At 36.3% G+C, this 25,806-nt stretch overlaps 1 protein-coding gene across 1 annotated transcript in view; it reads right to left on the reverse strand.

Moving 5' to 3' along the window:
- The window catches only part of ANO3 (anoctamin 3), a 158,030-nt gene extending 154,129 nt beyond the window's left edge, over positions 1–3,901 (reverse strand). The window contains exon 1 of the mRNA XM_033205367.1: positions 3,743–3,901. Coding sequence (XP_033061258.1) covers positions 3,743–3,895 — 153 coding nt within the window. The 5' untranslated portion in view covers positions 3,896–3,901. The remainder of the gene's footprint in view (positions 1–3,742) is intronic.
- Positions 3,902–25,806: the final 21,905 nt, after the last annotated feature.

Below are 25,806 nucleotides of genomic sequence, written 5' to 3' on the forward strand. Positions count from 1 at the left end.
CATTTTTCTTAAGTTAATGATCAAAAGTCTTAAACTAGAAAAAAAGAATGACTTAACTGCATTCATTCTTTCCAATCTCATTTAGTACCCCATTTTTTTCTGGTATTGAAAAATATTCATATCCTTCCTCCCACCACCATCATGATCTTTAATTGATCTATGCTGTGGTGGGATCTGGCATCAATAGTTTAAAAAAATCACCACTTGACTCTAATATACAGCCAGTATTGAAAACCACATCTAGCCCTTTTATTCACCTACATTAGCTACTATTCATTTTTCAAATCTCAATTCAAAGTTTATTTTAAAATTTCCCTCCTTCCCTTTCTTCTAGTCTCCCCTCACCCTCCAGACCATACCACTGCCATTGTTGCAAACCATTTAGCACGATTTACTTTCCTTTTACGCCACTTATCACAGTTTCAAATGATAAAGGTTATCCTAGTAAAGAATTTTAAGCATTGTATTAGTAAGTGTAGATTGAAAGTCACCGTGGGTGAGATCATCTTTCTTGTGCAGTCTCTGAAGTACTCTCTTAGTTGTGCAAGCATTATTCAAGTGGAAAGAGTGTAACAAGTTTTTTTGGTTTGTTTTCTTAATTTGCAGCACTTTTCCTTGCTTGCATAGGCAGAGTTTTTACAGAGGTTTGGGTAAAATTTCATAAGGCTTCTATGGCCTTTTCAGAGGGAAGATATAAAAATCTCCCAACTCAGCTCCAAAACTAATAATATCTATTCTGGAAAACTAGGGTAGCTTAAACCTTTTCACTGTTAGGAAACTAAGTCAGAGGTACACAGTTGGGAGGACAGAGAAAGTCAAGACTGGTAACTTGTGTTCAACACAATGGCAGCAGTTTGCAGCAACGGCTGGTTCCAACAATATTCTATTGAGGTTGAATACACCTCCTGATCATGCTGTCCTGGCAATTTATTTAACAGTAGGAAACAAATCCTAAGAATGTGAATGTGGACTCAAAGAACTGTAATTGTGGGTAAGAACCCTCTCTGTTCAGGAATAACAGTAGACAAATGGACACCGTCCTGCAGAGAGTCAATCTAAACAAAGACACCATTTGGGAGTGATTTGAGAGTGAGAGCTCAAGAATAAATAGACTTCCTTTTAAAAGCAGAACAGGACCCTTTTTGGATGAGTAACATCCAGTATTATTCTCGGGAAAAGTCTGGAGGAACAAGGAAGAGGAAGATTCAGAACTGAGAATCTGAGCTTTCTGGCAAGAAAACTAGGTAGAAGCTGAGAGCAATACCTGTTACGAATATACAGATTTCATGTCTGACTCCTATACTGACTATAAATTTAGTCAAGGCAGTGAGTTTGTTACTTTGTTACTTATCATATTTCTCAGCAGCTTGCTCAGTGCTAGCCAAAATAATGTGCTGAATGAATAAATAGAGATACATGGGAAAACAAATACCAGTATCATAATAAGATCTATGTATAAACTGCTCTGGGAGCAGATGAAGAGTGATTAATTCTATTTGTATGGAGGAGAAGTCACAAGGATATCAAAAGAATAAAAGTCTATCACACAACACTGAGTTCATGAGTTTTTTTTTTTTTTTTTCCAGTAAGTACTTATTTAATTAGCCACCAGTGATTGGGGGAGGAGGCGGAATATTCTGGGTTAAAACTTCCTGGAAGAGGAATAATAAAGAAACAACAAAAGGAGTCAACAGAAAACTGAAGTCAGAATTATACTTGCCAGGCTCTATAACTCTAGGTTGTGTATGAGTATTTCTTTCCTTGTAAAGAGTCAAGTCATGGTGTGTTTGTTATTTCATACATATTAAAGGATTTTAATAAACACAAATGGATTAGTTTTTCTTTTCTTTTTTTTTTTTTTGAGACAGAATCTCACTCTGTCACCAGACTTCCAGACTGGAGTGCAGTGGCACCATCTCAGCTTACTGCAAGCTCTGCCTCCCGGGTTCAAGTGATTCTCCTGCCTCAGCCTCCCGAGTAGCTGGGACTACAGGCACACGCCACCATGCCCAGCTAATTTTTGTATTTTTAGTAGAGATGGGGTTTCACCATGTTGGTCAGGATGGGCTCGATCTTTTGACCTCATGATCCACCCTTCGTGGCTTCTCAAAGTGCTGGGATTACAGGCGTGAGCCATTGTGCCTGGCCTAAATGGATTAGTTTTTCTACGGCTACCCCAAACTGCAATTTAGTACTTCCTAATGGGTGTTCCTCAGAAAACTAATTCCAGGAGATGTTCTGTGGGGGAAAAGGGATTCCAATATTATATCTAAGTGCCTACTAACACTCTGATAAAGCTTGTTAGCAAATTATCTAGATATTTCATCAAAAACAGTTTTTTTTCTTTTGTTTCTTTTGTTTTTCTTGTTGCTCCTATTTTTTACAACTAGTTAAAACCCAATGGTAGCGCCGGGAGCAGTGGCTCACGCCTGTTATCCCAGTACTTTGGGAGGCCGAAGTGGGCGGATCACTTGAGGTCAGGAGTTCAAGACCAGCCTGGCCAAACATGGTGAAACCTCGTCTGTACTAAGAATACAAAAATTAGGTGGCCATGGTGATCGGTTCCTGTAATCCCAGCTACTTCAGAGGCTGAGGCAGAATTGCTTGAGCCCAAGAGGCAGAGGTTGCGTTAAGCCAAGATCATGCCATTGCTCTCCAGCCTGGGCAGCAGAGTGAGACTCAGTCTGAAAAAAAAAAAAAAAAAAAGTAGTAATTTAGGTGTCTCTGTAATAGTTAATTAATTTTTTTTTTTCTCAGTAGAGGAACAGCTGGGTAAATCCCTAAGTTGTAATAATATGTATCTAGTAAAAAGCTGAGTTGGTTCTAAATGTAATGGCAATTTAAGATATCTGTAATATATTGCTAAATGACAGGAGTGAATAGCAGAATAATATAGATAGATACATACATACATACATACATATGTGTGTATATATACATATATATCATGGCTAATTTTGTGTAAAATTTTATATATTTGTATACACTTAGAAAATATATTGAGGGGCACCTAGCAAGATAAAAAGCAAGTTGCTAACAAGACCACCAAATGAGAGAAGGGTATGATTTGAGAGATTGTAGATACTCACTTTGGCTTCTATTTTGTACATTTCTGTACTTTTAATTTTCTACCTTAAGGTTTGTTCTTTCTGTAATGAGGTTAATGTGTTTTCTATAACCATACAAGGTATAAGTAAAATAGTGAAAATTTTTTTCTTTTAATTTTTCTCTGATACTAGGATTATGGAGGATATGCTTTTCCTTCTTTCTATTTATTTTCTAGTGAGTCTTGGTACTTTTATTGTTTCACTAGAAAAAGTAAATTCTTCCAAGAACATTTTTTTAAAAACTCACAAAAGAAAAAGATTTGGGAAGAAAACCACTCACAGTTCCAGCACTAAAAAACAGACATTAATAGTTTGGCAAACCTTTTCTTTCAAAATGTTATTTTCCTTTTCATAAAGTTTTCTACTTTACATGACTATAATCATTCCTTATTCAGTTTTTAAAATTGCAAAAATAGTCATGCCCTTTGAAAATACTTACATTGTACAGAATTATATAGATTAAAAAGTGAATACATATTTAATAGGGCTACATACATGCATTTATTTAACATTTGACAGAAAAGAACTATGTATTTTATAAAGTCATGTGATACATATTTTCCTTTCTAAACCATAAGTGATTATATCTGTTCCAACACATTTTATCACATAACTAATAATAGTAAAGCACCTACCTCCTTCTCCAGCATCAAGCCTTCTGCTCTGAGGTTCTTTTCAAATGTGTTTCTTTTGTCATACTGTATATTTGTCTTTCTATAAACCAAGATGTAATCAATTCTCTTTTTGCCATCTTTGAACAGAGGTCCACTGGATGCTATGTAATTCATGTCATTCTGCAAATAAAGCAATGATTGTTAATGGTGTGGGTTACACAAGCACATATGTTTTAGTTATAGTTATTTCCATTTGAACACTAGCAATACAATATTGAAAAATGTACTTTTAATATTTCTACCGTAAGATATGAAAATACAATTAAAGAGAGTTTACAATCTACTATAGGAGCCACATTAGCAAGTGATGTTCCAGGATATAAAATTAGGTGGTCTGATATCTGAACATGGGTTCTTTGGTGCTGGCATAAAAATGCATATGTTTTATTCAATAAGACCCATGAAAATAATATCATGTAACAACAAATAATAAAATGATTATTTATTTACTAATTTATTTCATCATAAAATAATGCTAACATATGTTGAATATTTACTAAACATCATGACCAGACATAAGTGCTTTCAATACTTTATCCTATATACTACTCACTACATGCATTTCAAAGATAAAGACACTAAGGCTTAGAGAACATAAATACTATTAACTGAAACCAATTTTATTTCCTGTGTTGAATAATACTCAGTCCAGACATTAGTTTCCTAAATGTATACTTAGTAATACTGAAACCAAAAAATAATTCCTAAGCTGTTTGCTTTGGGAAATACTTGTTGCTAGAATATATGACTCCAAACCAAATAAAACAGCTTACTTTTCAAAATAAATTGCTTGCGCAGCAAGACTGCTCTAGGGCCTTCATTCTGTTGTACTCACCAACCTAAGCTATTTTTAATGGACTCTGCCCAATTTTCAACCAAATTCCTGCCTTACAAGACCTACCGATTACCCAGTCCAGGTGGTGAGGATCCTTTGAAAACTCTTCCCTAACTTCATCCTTCTAAAGAGCTACTTAGACTATCTGTGTGGTATTCTTATTTGCTGTAAGTAATTTTAATAAATCAGCTTTATTGATCAACACATTTTCTTCATGGTCCTCTCAAGGGGGCTTTTCCAGTATATTGCCCAAGATCAGTGAGGAGCCAGGACTTGAACCCAATACCTTCTGACTCCAAGTTCATGTTCATAACTATTATCTACCCCATCTTTCTTTCACTACTTTCCTTCAAACTATTTGGACATCTTTACCAACTCTCTATTTCATATTTCCTATACAGGCATTCTTGAGATTCAAAATGCTTTCCAACGTCTGGGGAGATATTAGATAATTTCAGACAAAAGCATTTCAGACTGCTTTGGAGGACCCTGACTGGGGCAGATATGCAGCTCCAGGTGAAAGAAGTGAGGACCAGAGCAACCTGATGTTTAAGGAGATAAGGGCCAATGAGTCATTCAAGAAACAGAAAGAATATCCAAGAAATAGTCACCCTAGAGCAGCAGGTTAGGCTGCCTGAGGGGCCCCTAGTGGGCTGTAGTTCTGCAGAGAGATTAAGTTCAATTGCGTAAATTTATAGTAGTAGAGACTTCCAAGTTCAAGAACAAGAAAGCTTTACACAGTCTTTTCTTCAATGAATGAAAAAGTTCTGAGATTTCCAGGATTAACTTGGAATCCTGGCAGATTTCACAGGATCTGGAAAGAATTATAAAGTGACTAAGTAACTCCAGTGAGGCCACCAGGGCCTTGTAGTTCCATAACATGATAATAATGACAAAAGTAGCTATCACTTATCGAACACTTACTATGTGCCACGCATTGTGCCAAGTGTTTCATAAGGTTATTTAATTGTCATAACCCATGAGGGTAAATATTGACATGAGTACATAGAAGCCAAAGAAGTTAAGTGACAAACAGATATCATAGAAAATAAAATAATGAAGCCAGCATTTTGATCAATTTGATACCTTAGCAGGTGGTCGTGACCACTATATTTAAAAAGATAAACAGCCATATACAAATAAACACTCCTAGGACTGAGGCTTGAGTAGTTTAAAAAGGGTAACAAAAAAGGCCATTTCCAGCTTTTACTGAGAGAAGTACTTTTAGGTGAGGGAGTTTTTTTGCCACAGAAGGCACAGTTAAATTCAGATTTTAGAGGGCGTTTGCCTCCAACACTTCAGACACTTTTTTTTTTTTTTAAACAAGGTCACTAATGACATATTCATTGCTGTATCCAGTTATCAAGTTGTTATCTTTGTTTTTTTTTTTTTTTTTTTTTTTTGAGACAGAGTCTCTCTCTGTAGCCCAGGCTGGAGTACAGTGGCACTATCTCAGCTCACTGCAAGCTCCACCTCCCGGGTTCACGCCATTCTCCTGCCTCAACTCAGCCTCCAGAGTAGCTGGGACTACAGTACAGGCACCCGCCACCATACCTGGCTAATTTTCTTTTCTTTTTTTTTTTTTTTTTTTTGTATTTTTAGTAGAGATGAGGTTTCACCATGTTAGCCAGGATGGTCTTGATCTCCTGGCCTCGTGATCCGCCTGCCTCGACCTCCCAAAGTGCTGGGATTACAGGCGTGAGCCACTGCACTCGGCCAATTTGCTGTCTTTTAAATTTATCTTCCTGCTGTGGAATCACTTTCACCTACTTGATATACCTTTTTCTTTTGACTCCCAAGATATCTAATGTGTCTGCATTTTCTCCTAGTTAAGTGGTCACTCGTTCTCTCTTCCTCTGATTTGTTAATTAACTATTCATTGGTTCCTTTGGCATTTTTTCCCCCTATATACTCCCTTCTTGTGATTTCATCCAAGCTCTTGGCTTTCAATAACCATCTATATGTTGACCACTACATAGTAGATATTCACAGGCTTGTATATCCAACTGCCTTCTTGATTTCTTCACTTGGATTTCTAACGAACGTCTCAAAGTTAATTGTCCAAAATGAAATTGTTTATCTTCTCCAAACAGGTACTTCCCACAACCTTCTTTATTCTGGTTGATTGCAACTTTGTCCCTTCAATTGCTAACATCCAACATCTTGAATCATTTCTCTCTCTCTCTTTCTCTTTCTTACCCATCAAACATTCAAATCATCAAGAAAATCTTTCAAAATATATTTAAAATCTGACCACTTTCTAACACCCACATTACTACCACCATTACTACCACTCTGATCTAAACCATAGTAATCTTTCTATTGGATTATTGCGGTAGCCAGGCTTGTCTCTTTGCTTCTATCTTGTCTCTTCTATAGTTTGTTCTCAACATGACAGCTGAGTTATTCCAATGATTCTTGACATTATAGATGAGATAATGTAACTCCTCTCCTCGAGCCCCTCCAATTGCTCTCCAAGTTACTCCTCATTCTTGATTCCACTTCCCCTGATATATATATATATTTTTTTTTCCTCAGCATCTGCTAACTTCTAAGTAATATATAATATAGTGCTAGCTAATTTATTTATCTTTTGTTTGCTGACAGTCTTATTCTACATGGATATAAATTTCAAGAAGGTAAGAAATTTTTTAACTTTTTGGTTTACATAGTATTTTAAACATCTAGTCCACAGCCAGACACATTGTTGGCATCAATAAATATTTATAGAAAGAAGGAAAGAAGAAAGAAGAGAAGGAAGAAGGGAAGCGAATACGCATCGCTCTATATATTCAGATAGGGTTGACCTCAAGAATACTGGCCTAAAAAAATCATGTGGTCATTTGTCATCCTCTCCCTTCTGACATTTATAATAGAACAAATTATAATATGCTAAAATGAAGAATCACACAATTACAGTAGCACTGCAATTAGTTACAATTTGACTTGCTTTTTCACTTTATATCTGTGACCCACTGCTTACAGGCATCTCCATGCTGATCTAAGAAAAGATTAGGTGAAAATAAAATAATACACAAATTTTCCTCCAGGTTGTCTTAAAGTATGCTGCTCTCCCAGTGTAGTAAAGATAATCAACTGAGTCTCATAGTATTGGTAACATATTTAATCCCAGGTGAAGGCAAAAGTCCTTCAATGAGAAGACCTAGAAATCAAGAGACTGGTTGGTAGAAAAAATATTAGTAAGACAAAAAGAGTTTTAAAAATATTTTATATGCTTTTCATATTTTAAAAGCGGTATGGACTGAAAATGGAACGCTAATAGTTATTATCCATTACTCTGATTCTAAGCTAAGTAAATGCTAACCTCTCCCAGAAAGATAGCTATCTGTTTTAAAAATCCACATCTTCATAAAAAGAAGTAACCTATTATACCCAAATTTTGTCTCTCAGTGAGTAAATAAGTTCACAAAATTATTAAATAGTTTTTATTTAATTATTATATAAATTCTAAATATTTAATGATGAGTTTTTACCAGTTTTAACAGGCACAATAAAAAGTAGATATCAAAATGTCAATAGAGAAGCATAGCAAAATTCGGAAACCTCTTCTGAATTGTGTTGTAAGAACTCAGTAGAGGTTTTATGTAATTTTAAGGTTGATAGTGGTATACTTTATTTTAATATGTATGACAGCCATTCACAAATACGTCAACTAACCCTTGTTCAAATCTGTTGCTTTAAAACAGAATTAACGAAAAACTAATTATATATGTCATTACATCTAGATAAAAATAACACAGCTTTGGCCGGGCGTGGTGGCTCAAGCCTGTAATCCCAGCACTTTGGGAGGCCGAGACGGGCGGATCACGAGGTCAGGAGATCAAGACCATCCTGGCTAACACGGTGAAACCCCGTCTCTACTAAAAAAATACAAAAAAAAAATTAGCCGGGCGAGATGGCGGACGCCTGTAGTCCCAGCTACTTGGGAGGCTGAGGCGAGAGAATGGCGTAAACCTGGAAGGCGGAGCTTGCAGTGAGCTGAGATCCGGCCACTGCACTCCAGCCTGGGTGACAGAGCGAGACTCCGTCAAAAAAAATAAAAAAATAAAAATAACACAGCTTCTTGAATTGTTTGGTATAGTTGACCAAACATAAAATCATGATTCATTTCATAAGTTATATGAAATAATGAAATGCTTCCCAATTACTATGTGGAATGCATTCAATTTAGAGTTTTTTCATGTTTATTGTTTCTAGAGGACAGAATAAAATTTGCTTTTTCTCAGAGAAGCTGGGATGCAGCTCATGCATCAGGTACCTACCTAATCTTGCAAACAGTTTTGAAAATAACTAAATCATTAATGTGTTTGCAAACCATGAAGCTCAGATACTTTCAGAAAAGCTGATCTTTCTAAAAATTATCTCAAGAATATGCAAGTTATGGCTCATGTTGAGTAGGAACCCTTTGCAAATATTTTAGGCCATTTGCAAAACAGTAGTAGAGATGTGCCCATTTGCACGAGAACATGTTTTAGGGTACTCTTTAAATAAAAGTATGGCAGTAACTGCTTGTCTTGGTGAGGGTGACAGGCTTTTTTGTTTTCCTGAATGTTTATTCTTCTCAATCTAGCAAGCATCACCTAATACCTGTGCGCTAAACTGTAAGGCTAAAGAAAACAAGACATTGAAAACTTTAAGGGATTTTATCATATACTTGCAGTTATAGGCATGTGAACATTGCATTACAATGCTCTACTATGCACATTAATAGAGTTATGAGCTATAAAGATATGAAGAATTTCAGAGTGTACCCAGAAGAACCCTGATAGGTACCAACAGACACCAAAGGTTATATTATCTTTGTGAATTTACCACAGCCAGTCTTAATCTAGCACATACAAAATTAGATCGTGTCATTAACCGTAGGTGATTGCTGGTTATCTGTTAACCATACTTGTGAGTTAGTAAAATGTAGTAGGACACATTGGTTAAGGTGTTGAGAACTGTATTCAGACATACTTGGAATCTAATTTACTGCTTTCTTAGGCATTTAATGTCACTGCTTAGCCTAAATTCTACAGGTTTTAAATGAAGATAATAATGTTGCCAACATTGTAGAATTATTATTATGGCTAAATGAGATAGTGCAAGCAGGAACACTTGCAATACTGATTCATTTCAGGAGATCAGAAAAATATTGACTCTTTTAACAAAAAAAGGTCGGGTAAAACTATATAATGTATTCATTTACATTGGAATTTTACTTGTTTTCCAATAATACAAATAACCCCTTTTACTTTCTGGAAAATTACCTTTCTCACGACAAAGACAGTTGGAAACAGATAAGTAATGTGAATGGCATTGATGTGAATATGGAATCATAGCAAAGGAAAATAGAAGTCGAAGTAGAAAATAGAAGTATGTATAATTTTGAAACATGATTCACTACAAAACACAAAAGTGTAGTAAAAGAATTCATAGCTTCATGAGTTATTACAAGATAAACACCTACATAACCATTACCCAAATTAAGAAATACAACCTCGAGGGGCATGCCCAAGATGGCCAAACAAGAACAGCTCCAGCCTCCAGCTCCCAGCATGAGTGACACAGAAGACAGGTGATTTCTGCATTTTAAACTGAGGTACTGGGTTCATCTCACCGGTGAGTGCCGGACAATCAATCAGTACTGGTCAGCTGGTGCAGCCCGAACAGCGAGAGCTGAAGGAGGGCGAGGCATTGCCTCACCTGGGAAGTGCAACGAGGAAGGGAATCCCTTTTCCTAGCGAAGGGAATCCCTTTTCCTAGCGAAGGGAAACTGAGACACACAACACCTGGAAAATCGGGTAACTCCCACCGTAATACTGCACTTTACCAAGGGTCTTAGCAAACGGCACACCAGGAGATTATATCCCACACCTGAACCGGAGGGTCACACGCCCACGAAGCCTCCCTCATTGCTAGCACAGCAGTCTGAGACCTAACTGCAAGGCAGCAGTGAGGCTGGGGGAGGGGCACCCGCCATTGCTGAGGCTTAAGTGAGTAAACAAAGCCACCTGGAAGCTAGAATTGGGTGGAGCCCACTGCAGCTCAAGGAGGCTGGCCTGCTTCTGTAGACTCCTCCTCTGGGGACAGGGCATAGCTAAACAAAAAGCAGCAGAAATAAATGCCCCTGTCTGATAGCTTTGAAGAAAGCAGTGGATCTCCCAGCACGGAGGTTGAGATCTGAGAACGGACAGACTGCCTGCTCAAGTGGGTCTCTGACCCCTGAGTGCCTAACTGGGAGACATCCCCCACCAGGTGCAGACCCACACCTCACACGGCAGGGTACACCCCTGAGACGAAGATTCCAGAGCAAGAATTGGACAGGAACACTCGCTGTTCAGCAATATTCTATGTTCTGCAGCCTCCGCTGCTGATACCCAGGCAAACAGGGTCTGGAGTGGACCTCAAGCAAACTCCAACAGACCTACAGCTGAGGGTCCTGACTGTTAGAAGGAAAACTAACAAACAGAAAGGAGACCCATACCAAAACCCCATCAGTACATCACCATCATCATAGACCAAAGGCAGATAAAACCACAATGATGGGAAAAAAGCAGTGCAGAAAAACTGGAAATTCAAAAAATCAGAGCACATCTCCCCCTCCAAAGGAACGCAGCTCATCACCAGCAATGGATCAGAGCTGGACGGGGAATGACTTTGATGAGTTTAGAGAAGAAGGCTTCAGTCCATCAAACTTCTCAGAGCTAAAGCAGGAATTACATACTCAATGCAAAGAAACTAAAAATCTTGAAAAAAGAATGGAAGAATGGATAACTAGAATAATCAATGCAGAGAAGGCCATAGACGAAATGACAGAGATAAAAAGCATGACACGAGAACTATGTGACAAATGCACAAGCTTCAGTAACTGACTCGATCAACTGGAAGAAAGAGTATCAGCGATTGAGGATCAAATGAATGAAATGAAGTGAGAAGAGAAGTCTAAAGAAAAAAGAGGAAAAAGAAACGAACAAAGCCTTCAAGAAGCATGGGATTATGTGAAAAGACCAAATCTAAGTTGGACTGGGGTGCCTGAAAGTGAGGGGGAAAATGGAACCAAGTTGGAAAACACTCTGCAGGATATCATCCAGGAGAACTTCCCCAACCTAGTAAGGCAGGCCAACATTCAAATTCAGGAAATACAAAGAACACCACAAAGATACTCCTCGAGAAGAGTAACTCCAAGACACATAATTGTCAGATTCACCAAAGTTGAAATGAAGGAAAAAATGTTAAGGGCAGTCAGAGAGAAAGGTCGGGTTACTCACAAAGGGAAGCCCATCAGACTAACAGCAGCTCTCTCGGCAGAAACTCTGCAAGCCAGAAGTTAATGGCGGCCAATATTTAACATTCTTAAAGAAAAGAATTTTCAACCCAGAATTTCATATCCAGTCAACTAAGTTTCATCAGTGAAGGAGAAATAAAATCCTTTACAGATAAGCAAATGCTTAGAGATTTTGTCACCACCAGGCCTGCCCTACAAGAGATCCTGAAGGAGGCACTAAACATGGAAAGGAACAACCGGTACCAGCCATTGAAAAAACATGTCAAAATGTAAAGTCCAACAATGCTAGGAAGAAACTGCATCAACTAGTGAGCAAAATAACCAGTTATTATCATAATGACAGGATCAAGTTCAAACATAACAATATTAACCTTAAATGTAAATGGACTAAATGCTCCAATAAAAAGACACAGACTGGCAAATTGGATAAAGAGTCAATACCCATCAGTTTGCTGTATTCAGAAGACCCATCTCACATGCAGAGACACACTATAGGCTCAAAATAAAGGGATGGAGGAAGATCTACCAAGCAAATGGAAAACCAAAAAAAAGCAGGGGTAGCAATCGTAGTCTCTGATAAAACAGACTTTAAACCATCAAAGATCAAAAGAGACAAAGAAGGCCATTATATAATGGTAAAATGATCAATTCATCAGGAAGAGCTCACTATCCTAAATATATATGCAGCCAATACAGGAGCACCCAGATTCATAAAGCAAGTCCTTAGAGAATTACAAAGAGACTTAGACTCCCATACAATAATAATGGGAGACTTCAACACTCCACTGTCAACATTAGACAGATCAACGAGACAGAAAGTTAATAAGGATATCCAGGAATTGAACTCAACTCCACACCAAGCGGACCTAATAGACATCTACAGAACTCTCCACCCCAAATCAACAGAATATACATTCTTCTCAGCACCACATCACACTTATTCCAAAACTGACCACATAGTTGGAAGTAAAGCACTCCTCAGCAAATGTACAAGAACTGAAGTTATAACAAACTGTCTCTCAGACCACAGTGCAATTAAACAAGAACTCAGGACTAGGAAACTCAATCAAAACCGCTCAACTACATGGAAACTGAACAACCTGCTCCTGAATGACCACTGGGTACATAACAAAATGGAGGCAGAAATAAAGATGTTCTTTGAAACCAATGAGAACAAAGATACAACATACCAGAATCTCTGGGACACCTTTAAAGCAGTTTGTAGAGGGAAATTTATAGCACTAAATGCCCACAAGAGAAAGCAGGAAAGATCTAAAACTGACACCCTAACATCACAGTTAAAAGAACTAGAGAACCAAGAGCAAACACATTCAAAAGTTAGCAGAAGGCAAGAAATAACTAAGATCAGAACAGAACTGAAGGAGATAGAGACACAAAACTCCCTCCAAAAAATCAATGAATCCAGGAGCTGGTTTTTTGAAAAGATCAACAAAATTGATAGACTGCTAACAAGACTAATAAAGGAGAAAAGAGAGAAGAATCAAATAGACGCAAAAAAAAAGATAGAGGGGATATCACCACCGACCCCACAGAAATACAAATACCATCAGAGAATACTATAAACACTTCTATGCAAATAAACTAGAAAACCTAGAAGAAATGGATAATTTCCTGAACACTTACACTCTCCCAAGACTTAACCAGGAAGAAGTTGAATCCCTGAATAGACCAAAAGCAGGTTCTGAAATTGAGGCAATAATTGATAGCCTACCAACCAAAAAAGTCCAGGACCAGAAGGATTCACAGCCGAATTCTACCAGAGATACAAGGGGGAGTTGGTACCATTCCTTCTGAAACTATTCCAATCAATAGAAAAAGAGGGAATCCTCCCTAACTCATTTTATAAGGCCAGCATCATCTTGATATCAAAGCCTGACAGAGATACAACAAAAAAAGAGAATTTTAGAACAATATCCCTGATGAACATCGATGCAAAAATCCTCAATAAAATATTGGCCAACCGAATCCAGCAGCACATCAAAAAGCTTATCTACCATGATCAAGTGGGCTTCATCCCTGGGATGCAAGGCTGGTTCAACATATGCAAATCAATAAATGTAATCCAGCATAAAAACAGAACCAAAGACAAAAACCACATGGTTATCTCAATAGATGCAGAAAAGGTCTTCGACAAAATTCAACAGCCCTTCTTGCTAAAATCTCTCAATAAATTCGGTATTGATGGAACGTATCTCAAAATAATAAGAGCTATTTATGACAAACCCACAGCCAGTATCATACTATATAGGCAAAAATTGGAAGCATTCTCTTTGAAAACTAGCACAAGAGAGGGATGCCCTCTCTCACCACTCCTATTCAACATAGTGCTGGAAGTTCTGGTTAGGGCAATGAGGCAAGAGTAAGAAATAAAGGGTATTCAATTAGGAAAAGAGGAATTCAAATTGTTCCTGTTTGCAGATGACATGATTGTATATTTAGAAAATCCCATCATTTCAGCCCAAAATCACCTTAAGCTGATAAGGAACTTCAGCAAAGTCTCAGGATACAAAATTAATGTGCAAAAATCACAAGCATTCTTATACACCAGTAACAGACAAACAGAGAGCCAAATCTTGAATGAGCTCCCACTCACAATAGCTTCAAAGAGAATAAAATACCTAGAAATCCAACTTACAAGGGATGTAAAGGACCTCTTCAAGGAGAACTACAAACCACTGCTCAGTGAAATCAAAGAGGACACAAACAAATGGAAGAACATACCATGCTCATGGATACGAAGAATCAATATTGTGAAAATGGCCATACTGCCCAAGGTAATTTATAGATTCTATGCCATCCCCATTAAGCTACCAATGACTTTCTTCACAGAATTGGAAAAAACTGCTTTAAAGTTCATATGGAACCAAAAAAGACCCCACATTGCCAAGACAATCCTAAGCCAAAAGAACAAAGCTGGAGGCATCACGCTACTGGACTTCAAACTATACTACAAGGCTACAGTAACCAAAACAGTTTGGTACTGGTACCAAAACAGAGATATAGACCAATGGAACAGAACAGAGCCCTCAGAAATAATACCACACATCTACAGCCATCTCATCTTTGACAAACCTGACAATAATAAGAAATGGGGAAAGGATTCCCTATTTAATAAATGGTGCTGGGAAAATTGGCTAGCCATAAGTAGAAAGCTGAAACTGGATCCTTTCCTTACCCCTTATACGAAAATTAATTCAAGATGGATTAGAGACTTAAATGTTAGACCTAAAACCATAAAAATCCTAGAAGAAAACCTAGGTAATACTATTCAGGAATAGGCATGGGCAAGGACTTCATGTCTAAAACACCAAAAGCAATGGCAACAAAAGCCACAATTGACAAATGGGATCTCATTAAACTAAAGAGCTTCTGCACAGCAAAAGAAACTACCATCAGAGTGAACAGGCAACCTACAGAATGGGAGAACATTTTTGCAATCTACTCATCTGACAAAGGGCTAATATCCAGAACCTATAAAGAACTCAATCAAATTTACAAGAAAAAAACAAACAACCCCATCAAAAAGTGTGCAAAGGATATGAACAGACACTTCTCAAAAGAAGACATTCATACAGCCAACAGACACATGAAAAAATGCTCATCATCACTCACCATCAGAGAAATGCAAATCAAAAGCACAGTGAGATACCATCTCACACCAGTTAGAATGGCAATCATTAAAAAATCAGGAAACAACAGATGTTGGAGAGGATGTGGAGAAACAGAAACACTTTTACACTGTTGGTGGGACTGTAAACTAGTTCAACCATTGTGGAAAACAGTGTGGCAATTCCTCAAGGATCTAGAACTAGAAATGCCATTTGACCCAGCCATCCCATTACTGGGGATATACCCAAAGGATTATAAGTCATGCTGCTATAAAGACACATGCACATGTATGTTTATTGCGGCACTATTCACAATAGCAAAGACTTGGAATCAACCCAAATGTCCATCAGTGACAGACTGGATTAAGCAAATGTGGCACATATACACCATGGAATACTATACAGCCATAAAAAACGATGAGTTTGTGTCCTTTGTAGGGACATGGATGCAGCTGGAAACCATCATTCTCGGCAAACTATCGCAAGAACAGAAAACCAAACACCGCATGTTCTCACTCATAGGTGGGAAATGAACAATGAGATCACTTGGACACAGGAAGGGGAGCATCACACACTGGGTCCTATTATGGGGAGGGGGTGGAGGGAAGGATAGCATTAGGAGATATACCTAATGTAAATGACGAGTTATTGGGTGCAGCACACCAACATGGCACATGTATACATATGTAACAAACCTGCACGTTATTCACATGTACCCTAGAACTTAAAGAATAAAAAAAAAAAAAAAAGAACCAAACGCTAAAAATATGTATGTATGTTTGTGTGGTTTCTTGTGTATGTTTGTATGTATGTGTGAGTGCTGTCAGAATCTCAAGTTATTTCATATATTTTAGATAAGAACAGCGAATCGAAAGCATATAGTTTTATTTTAATGAAGAAACAGGATATTTTCATCAAACGTGATAGGAGAGAAGAATCCTACCATTGTTACTATGTCGTGGGGTTTAAGGGAAAGATGCTGTTAGCACTGCATATTATTAATACCTCAGGCTGAAAATGGGCTTTCTTAATTTGACTTTTTACTTTCGGTGATTTCCTCTAAATGATTTCATTAAAATGTATCTTTTGGAATGCCTTGTCTATTTCCAGAAAAGGCCCCATGTGTGTATCCTTATAATTTGGTGACCATTTATTTCTTAATATCTTACTGCACTTCCCTTTTGGGATTATGCTGTGATGGTTGTCAGTAGCATCGGTCTGTTTTCCCCCTTTTATGTAGATTAGTTAGTGCTTCTTTAGAAGTTAAATATTAGAGTGGAGGTGATTTTTTTCCAACTGTGGTGCTTTCAAAGGCAAAGAATTCCCACCTCTTAAATAAAAAGTTCCTTGGCAGCAGTTCTAAATGTCATGGCCCCGAAAACACATTAGCATCAGCCTCACCTGCTGTGGCACCAAAGAGTTTCATGGTTCTGATTTTGTTTTGTTTTGCTTCCCTTTAACAAAGATCTGCTCTGAAAGTTTTTGCATTTGGCAATCAATTTTGTAAGGAATAGATGAACTTGATAAATATTCTCCAGCCTGGTCCCTCTCTTCTACACCCATTTCCTCTCGAGATGAGAACTCCCCTGATAAAATAAACAGATGCTTTAGACCAGTATGTTGTGCCATGGTTCACACCTAGGCTTACATGTGTGGAAGTTGAGCTTGATATTTAAGTTTTCTTAGCATTAAGGGCTTTTTTGTATCATTTAACCACAGTAACAAATATGTTCCTTGGGAATAGTTTCACATAATGATGTTTATTGCGGCATTATTCACAATAGCAAAGACTTGGAATCAACCTAAATGTCCATCAGTGACAGACTGGATTAAGCAAATGTGGCACATATACCCATGGAATACTATGCAGCCATAAGAAAGGATGAGTTCGTGTGCTTTGTAGGGACATGGATGCAGCTGGAAACCATCGTTCTCAGCAAACTATCACAAGAACAGAAAATCAAATAGTGCACGTTCTCACTCATAGGTGGGAATTGAACAATGAGATCACTTGGACACAGGAAGGGCAGCATCACACACCAGGTCCCATTGTGGGGAGGGAGTTGGGGGAGGGATAGCATTAGGAGATATATCTAATTTAAATGATGAGTTAATGAGTGCAGCACACCAACATGGCACATGTATATATATGTAACAAACCTGCACGTTGTGCACATGTACCCTAGAACTTACAGTATAATAAAAAAAAAAAAAAAAGAAAAAGAAAAAAAAAAGAAATAGAACCTCACCAACTCCTGAGTAAGCCTTCTTTATACCACTCTCTCATATGGTTATCCAATTGTTCCAGCAGCCTGTAGTAAAAAGAACTCTTTCTTCATTGCTCTGTGGTCCTGTTTTTTGTCTTAAATCTAGTCTCTGTATGTGTGAATACTGAATATTATAAAAGTGTTTTCCATTCGACTTACATTTGTGAAATGGTCATAGTTCATTCACCAACCCTTTGATTGTTGACAGATTCTACCTCAGCTTGCTGATCTTGACCTGATGTGGAGCTTGTGTAAACGCCCTGATCCAATTTATGGTGTCTTGAAAGTCTTCATGTAGCATGCATGGCTCTATACAGGTAGAATCTCGTTGATTACTGATTCCTGGCCTATACTTAAAATGTGGTTTTACCATTCTCCGTAACATGGCAAAACAAGGATGTAACAAGGAGAACACTCTTCCTAGTGTGCATGGCTCTCAGGTGCTGCCATATCTGCTCCCACCCACTCCTTTTCTTTACATTTTTGTATTCAGAACCAATGTAACCAAATATTGCTATACCCATTTAGTAGGCATTTTTATTTTTTATTGGATTTAAAGAGTAATAGGCACAGCTGAGGCAGGGCAGAAGCAGCAGGGCATGACTCTGGCCTGCTCAGAAGACTGCTCAAGGGCAGTAGGTGGTTAATTTCCTTGGTTGTGTTGCCTCTGCAGTCCAATGTTAAAGGCAGACAATGAATCAGGTTAGTCCAACTCTCCTCCATAATTTGGGTGGCCATCAGGTGGGTTTCAGCTCATAAGGCCAAGTATCTGTGTTCCAGGTTCATTTTTCTTATTCCTATCCTATTGAATCTGTTAAGAATGGAATATTTTTCATTAGTTTCTGGTGATGACATTTATTTTTTACTTTCTGTATCCTTTTATGGCAATGTTTAATGTTAAATGAAAAGATGGACGTTTAGACACTGGTAACCTGATGCTATGTTTTACCTAGTAGTTCTAGATTTGCTCTCCTAAATTAGAGAATAATGCGAAGCCCTTGGTATGTAATTAAAACTTATTTTAGAGTTATAACTGTTTCTTCCTCATCGCTCTTGTTACAGACCCTACTTATTATAGAGAGCAAAACCGGGTGTTTTTCTTTTTTTGGTGGTTATTTTTTTTCTGCAAAATATACCATAAAGAAAGTGAAAGTGTAAACCACAGAATGGGAAAAATATTCAAAAACCATATATCTGATAAGAAACTTGTTTCCTTAATATGTAAACAACTCTTACAACTCAACAATAAAAACACAAATAAATCAATTAAAAATGGATGAATGATTTGAATAGATATTTCTCCAAAGAAAATATAGAAATGGACAACAAGTACACTCAAAGATTCTTAACATAATTATAGTTATTAGAGAAGCACAAATCAAAATCACAGTGACAGAAAAAGACAAAAAATAAGTATTGACAAGGATATGGAGAAATTCAAACTCTGTTCATAATTGATGGGGATACAAATCAGTGCAGAATCTTTCGAAAAAAGTTTGGCAATTTCTCATAGTATTAAACATAAAGTTATAGTACTATCAGTTTCACTCCTAGGTATATATCCAAGAGAAACAAAAACAATGCATCCACACAAAAACTTGCATACAAATTTTCATAAAAACATTATTCATAATAGCAAAAAAAGAAGACAATCAAAAAGCCCATCAGCTTAATACATAAATAATGTGGCACGTATATCTATCCAATAAAATATTTGCCAGTAGAAAGAAATGAAATGACATATGCTACAACATAGGTCTACCTTGAAAATGTTACACTAAATGAAAGAACCCAGTCACACACATACACAATTATGTGATTCCATCCATATAAAACTGAATAGTAGGTAAATACATAGAGATGGAAAATAGATTAATCAATTCCTAGGCCTGAGGGAGGAGTGGGTAGAATGGAGAATAACTCCTAACAGGTACAGGGTTTCTTTCTAGGGAATCAAAATTTTTAAAATTAGATTGTGGGGATGGTTGCACAATCCTATGAATATATTAAAAATATTGAATTGAATACTTTAAATGGGTGATTAACTGTATAGCATGTAAATTTTATATCAATAAAGCAGCTAAACTCAATTACAAATGCATTTTTGATTGTAAAATGTGTGAGAATGTATCTTATAGAAGCTAACACGGGAAGTTACAGTTCATAAATATTTCTTAAACAGGACATATGGTATTCACGCAGGAATAGGCAACATAAAAATCAAAATAAAACAACATAGAAATACAAACAGAAGAGAAAGATATCAGCATGTATATGATTGATATGGAATTACAAATCCATAAAAATTTCATGGATATAGTGGACTACTCAATTAGAGACACTAAAAAAAAAGTTAATTTAACAGAAATAAACAGACCCTTAACTTTCAATTTACAATAAGAAAACACAATGAAAGGAATAAAGATTTAAGTGAGAAAAGCATAATTAAAAAAATAATTTTTAGAATAAATTATGAGAGCATTTTATAATAATTTTGGTAGGAAATTTGTATTTGTTTTTAATAAGTAAAAAGCACTAGCACCAGTTACAAAAAAAAAAAAAAAAAGCTGGCACATGCAATTACATTCAAATAAAAGCTATTTAAATATAACAGATATCATAAAGATTGTGAAAAGGTAAGTTATAACTATAATATATTTTTATGATTACAACCAATAAAGCATTAATCTTCAGGTTGTATAAATAACTGTGAAATTCATAAGAAAAGGCAAACAATCCAATGGAAAAATGTCATAAGACATAAACAAGTATTTAATAAAAGAAGAAATGTTACATTATCTGAAAGAGCAGAAGGCCGAAAACAAAACAGTCTATCAACTGGAAAGTGAAAACTAAATTGTGGTCAGTTAATGTCACTTGTTTTGTAGTCATGCAATGGAACATGATAGTACAAATGTATCTGCATATCTACAAATGTATATCCATCAGGGTGATGCTGTTGATCTTTTATAGTAAAAGCAATGTCTAATGTATTACATTTTTTCAAAGCTTAAAAACATAAAAATGGTTTTCAATATTGTTTAAAGACTGTACTTTTACTGTACAACATATACAGTAAAAGTTCAAAAATATTCATAGAAAAGCTAAGTCACCATTAGCAGAATACTAGTTAGTTCTGTCGAGACTAACTGAGAGAAAAGATCGGGGAAGATTATACAGAAGTTTCAATTTTGGCTGTAATAATTTATTCTAAACCAAGTAAGGCAAGCAATAGAGATCATGTAAAGCTCAATGTTGAATATAACTTGTTACAGCTCAATATGATCTTATAATGTGGTTTTTGATATGCATAATGACAATTATATTGCTTATTATTATTAATTACAATTATTATTAATTATTGACTATCATTGATAATAACAAATATATGACTATATTCATAATAACAATTTAAAAGATCAGCATAACCTATTAATTTGGGAATAAATAATCTGGGATTATATATAGTGCTAAAATTTTACTTATAACAAGTCTCAGTTTTCTCACCTGTATAACATAACAGGAATAATAATAGCCTTGCATGACTATTTTAAGAATTATGTGAGTTGAACACTCTGTCAATCATAAAATGGTATACACCCTATAGTTATTATTACAACTAAAGACTTTCAAATGGTAAAGTCCAATTTTAATCATAATCCCTAAACAATACATTCTCTTCAGTCAACTACAGTTGTATCTACATAATCATTTACAAAATTAAAATATGATTAACATATGCTTATTGGAGATATTAAATTGAACATTTGGTCACTGGTGATTCCGAAGGGATTCCATGAGGTCTAAAGGACATCATTAGGAATGAGTAATCACCTCACAGTACACATGTTGAGATGTGAACACATTCAAGTCCCATAATGTCAACTGGCAAAGACAACTTTCTACACAAACTCTACTTAAACCCAATCTGTAGTTATTCTGCGCTTCTGCCAATGACCACATGGAAATACAAAAGGAAAGAATTTAGAATTTACTGATAGCTTGAGAATGAAAACAATGAGAATAAAATTTGATCTTTTATGCTAAAAGATCAAGTTGTAAATGCAAAATACAATCAAATACCATTTTATTGTAAAGGAATTTGGGGAGTAAAATTTTATAGGAAGTTTGAAAAAATCAGGAACGTGATTTCAATGCATTACTTGCTATCATAAATGCCACACTTTCCCTTGAGGAGCTCCCAAAACAAAACAAACAAGAGTTTGCATTGCAAAGAGTCACTTGATGATTTCCAACATGTATTTAGGAAATTCTTGTAAAACATGAGTAACCTCACAGACCCAGTGAAAATATTCCTGACACTAGTGCATTTCTATTTCTGGTTGTTTGGATCAATCTTTCCCATGAAAACAAATATGAATTACACAAAGCAAAACTTTTTAAAACATTGGTCTGGTGTAAGATAATATCTTATTGTGGTTAGTAACCTCTATCAAAAACAGCATGGAATTTTCTTAAAGAACTAATCGACCTAGCAATGCCACTGCTGGGTAACTATGCAATAGAAAAGAAATCATTACATCAAAAAAATATGCACACTTGTATATTTATCACAGCACTATTCACAATAGCAGAGATGCAAAATCAACCTATATATACTTCTGTGTGTGTGTCTGTATCTCTCTCTCTCTGTATATATACACACACGTATATACATATTTCTGTGTGTCTGTGTTTATATATATGTATGTTTACACACGTTTCAGTGTTTTTTTAGATTTGTGTGTGTATACATATTTGTATATACATATATATGTGTATAAATATATGTATACACACACACAGAAATATATACAGGTTTATGTGTGTGTCTGTGTGTATATAGAGAGAAAATGTGGTGTGTGTCTGTGTGTGTGTATACATATATACATTTTCTCTGTACAGTCATCTGTGATGAACACTTAGGTTGATTTTATATATAAATATACAGACACATACACACACACATCATGGAATACTACTCAGCCAGAAAAAAGGGATAAAAGCATGTCTTTTGCAGCAACATGAATGGAACTGGAGTCCATTATCTTAAGTGAAATAACTCAGAAAGTCAAACACTGCATGTCCTCACTTATAAGTGGGCGCTAAATTATATGTACACATGAATATAGAGAATGGAATAATAGACATTTGAGGCTTGGAGAGTGAGAGGAGTGAGGGATGAAAAATTACCTAATAGGTATGATGTACACTATTTGGGTGATGGTTACATTAAAGCCTGGACTTCACTACTGCATAATATATCAGTGTAACAAATCTGCATTTGTACTCCTAAATTTATAAAAACAAACAAACAAACATTGAAGAGTTCACAAGATAGTGAGGAATCCCTAAAGTACAAGACAAAGTAGAAATCAGAGATCAAGAGCTAAGCTCCATCTCTGAGCACTTGGGTCCCTATTACCTCCAAAGACATCTGCAGATCCTGCAAATGTGGACTTTTTATTAGCACTTTTTTGTATGCTAGGTGCCAGGGATACACTAGTGAATGAGTCAGACAGCCCAGTCTGCATGAGATATTTTTAGGACATCTCAGTAGTAAGTGTTTTTGAAATATTAAGATACTCCCTTCATTTGGCTCTGGATTTGTAACAGATGAAAGGCAGGCAGGTGCCTGAAGACAAGGAAAACTCAACACATAGAGGTCAAATTATGCAAGGGCAGGTTGAATTTATTTACATGCTTGCAAATGCAAAAATCAAAATATCAAGTCAAAACATACAATGGGAAAAAACATCTCTGAAACGGAAAATAGCCCCAGAATATTCATTACCTTGGTCAAAGCCTACTATTTTCACTTGAATAAATTTAACTTGAAATGTCAGACCTCTATATCAGAGTATCAAAACTTCTGGCACTGAGTAACTGCTTAGTATCATCATCAGTGTCCTTGACAATACACATGGAAATTAGGTAAATTCACATATGCTCCAAAGCAGACAATCCTAAACTATTAATTGTTTTCCATTAGTCATATATGTGGAGAAGGCAAATAATATAATCTCCCACAACCTTCACACCAAGATGGATTTGATCCGATGAGAAATGTATTGGCTTCCCCACAAAACATAAGCCCTAGGCTGTGTTCCTTACATTTGCAGGAAATTACTTTCCATGACCCGGAAGTCCTATGTTCTCCTTTCCTTTCCTCTAAAACCTCTATCAACACGGCAAGAATCTCCTGAGACTTAGGAGGAGGAAGAAGGATATCAAACAGTTATATCATGCTCATGTCTTAAGTGAGATGACCCTATCATGTTGGCTACAAATCATCTACTCAGAGTACAAATGAATAAAGTCACGTTAGAATCTCTGGAAACTTGGCATGGAAAACATACCATAAAATATTCATGCCTATTTTTCCACAAGCTTAGCTGTTTCCAGTACAAGAGTTGCTCTTCCTGTTAAAAGTTAGATTTTGGCCAGGTGTGGTGACTCATGCCTGTAATACCAACAATTTGGGGGGCTGAGGCAGGAGATCTCCTGAGCCCAGAAGTTCAAGACAAGCCTGGGCAACATAGAGAAACCCTATCTCTACAGAGGAAAAAAAAAAAAAAAATAGCCAGCCATAGTGGCATGTCTGTATTCCCAGCTACTCAGAAGGCTGAGGTGGGAGGATCACTTGAGCCCAGGAGTTCAAAGCTGCAGTAAGCTGTGTTTGTGCCACTGTACTCCAGCCTGGATGACAAAGCAAGATCCTGTCTCAAACAAACAAACAAAGAAACAAACAAAAGTAGATATTTATAATAAGATACACTCTTTAAACCTATGGGTATCATTTAAGATTATTTATGGCTCCAGCTATTTCTATTTTTATAGGCTTCTTCAAAGTTGATGGCTTAATTTCTGGTGCTGTTGAAGGATAGGTCAAGAAAAAAATCGGTGGATCGTAACCTTTCTCTGACAACAGGCAATATCTGGAGAAAACCACACAGACTTACATATTCAAATCATGCATACAATTTCAGGGATGTCATAGATCTCCTGGAGCTCATGTGTGCCCTCCCTTAGAGGTCCATGGGTACCATGTTAGGAACCTCTGGGTCAGGCAGTCCCTTAAAATCCCTTCAGTTCTAGGAGCTCCTGTTTTTGCAAACAAAGCTCCCCTTGGCAAGCTTAGGGAGAAAGAAGTTGAATCTCTTACATGAAATGTAAGCAGTTTGAAAGTCCCATAGCTAAATTAACTGTGAAGCCATGTGAATTTTTATGAAAAATGGGCATTAGTGAAGGTACTCAGCATTTCCTCTAAGGTAAGTGGTAGCATTCATATTTCTTTAATTTTGTGAGGACAATATGGTCTGTAGTTGAAATACCTGAGATGAAGACTCACTTCTACTTCCTATCTCACGTTACTGTGCACATATAAAGTTTCAGTATCTTTATGAAAAGATAATAATATGGACTATGCATTTCCTATCAAAATTGCAAAGATGGTGACATATGTAAAATAACTAGCAAGAGTGCCAGACTTCTTAGGTGCTAGCTAAATGTCAACTATCATCTGGCGAGTGATTAAGCAAGATACAGCATGGCATTGTTTCTCAAATTTTAACTTATATATATATATACACACACACATATATATGAATATATATTTATATGTGTAAATGTGTATATATATATATATTTTACAAAGCTACAGATCACCTATTTGATATTTTTTCTTTAGATTATACTATTTCTGCAAAAATAGACTTTGCCCAAATTTTAATCTAAATAACAACAAGTTTAAGATGCTGGTTATGCTTTTTCTAATACACATTAAAATGAAATCACAAAAAAAGTTGTTACTGAGCACCATAAAAATTATTTTGAAAACTATCCTTTCACAAACATAGCAAGCCACTACCATCTTAGATTAAATTAAACCTAATCTAGGTTTATTTAGTATTTTCCTTGGCAAATTCCAGGCTTGAAAGAAGGTATTTAGAGTGTTGATGGTGCAAAGAGAAGAAGGAAATCTCCAGAGGGGCCAGGTGGCA

This window comes from Trachypithecus francoisi, unplaced genomic scaffold, assembly GCF_009764315.1.
Source record: "Trachypithecus francoisi isolate TF-2019V2 unplaced genomic scaffold, Tfra_2.0 Lachesis_group8, whole genome shotgun sequence".
In the NCBI taxonomy this organism is placed as follows: Eukaryota; Metazoa; Chordata; class Mammalia; order Primates; family Cercopithecidae; genus Trachypithecus; species Trachypithecus francoisi.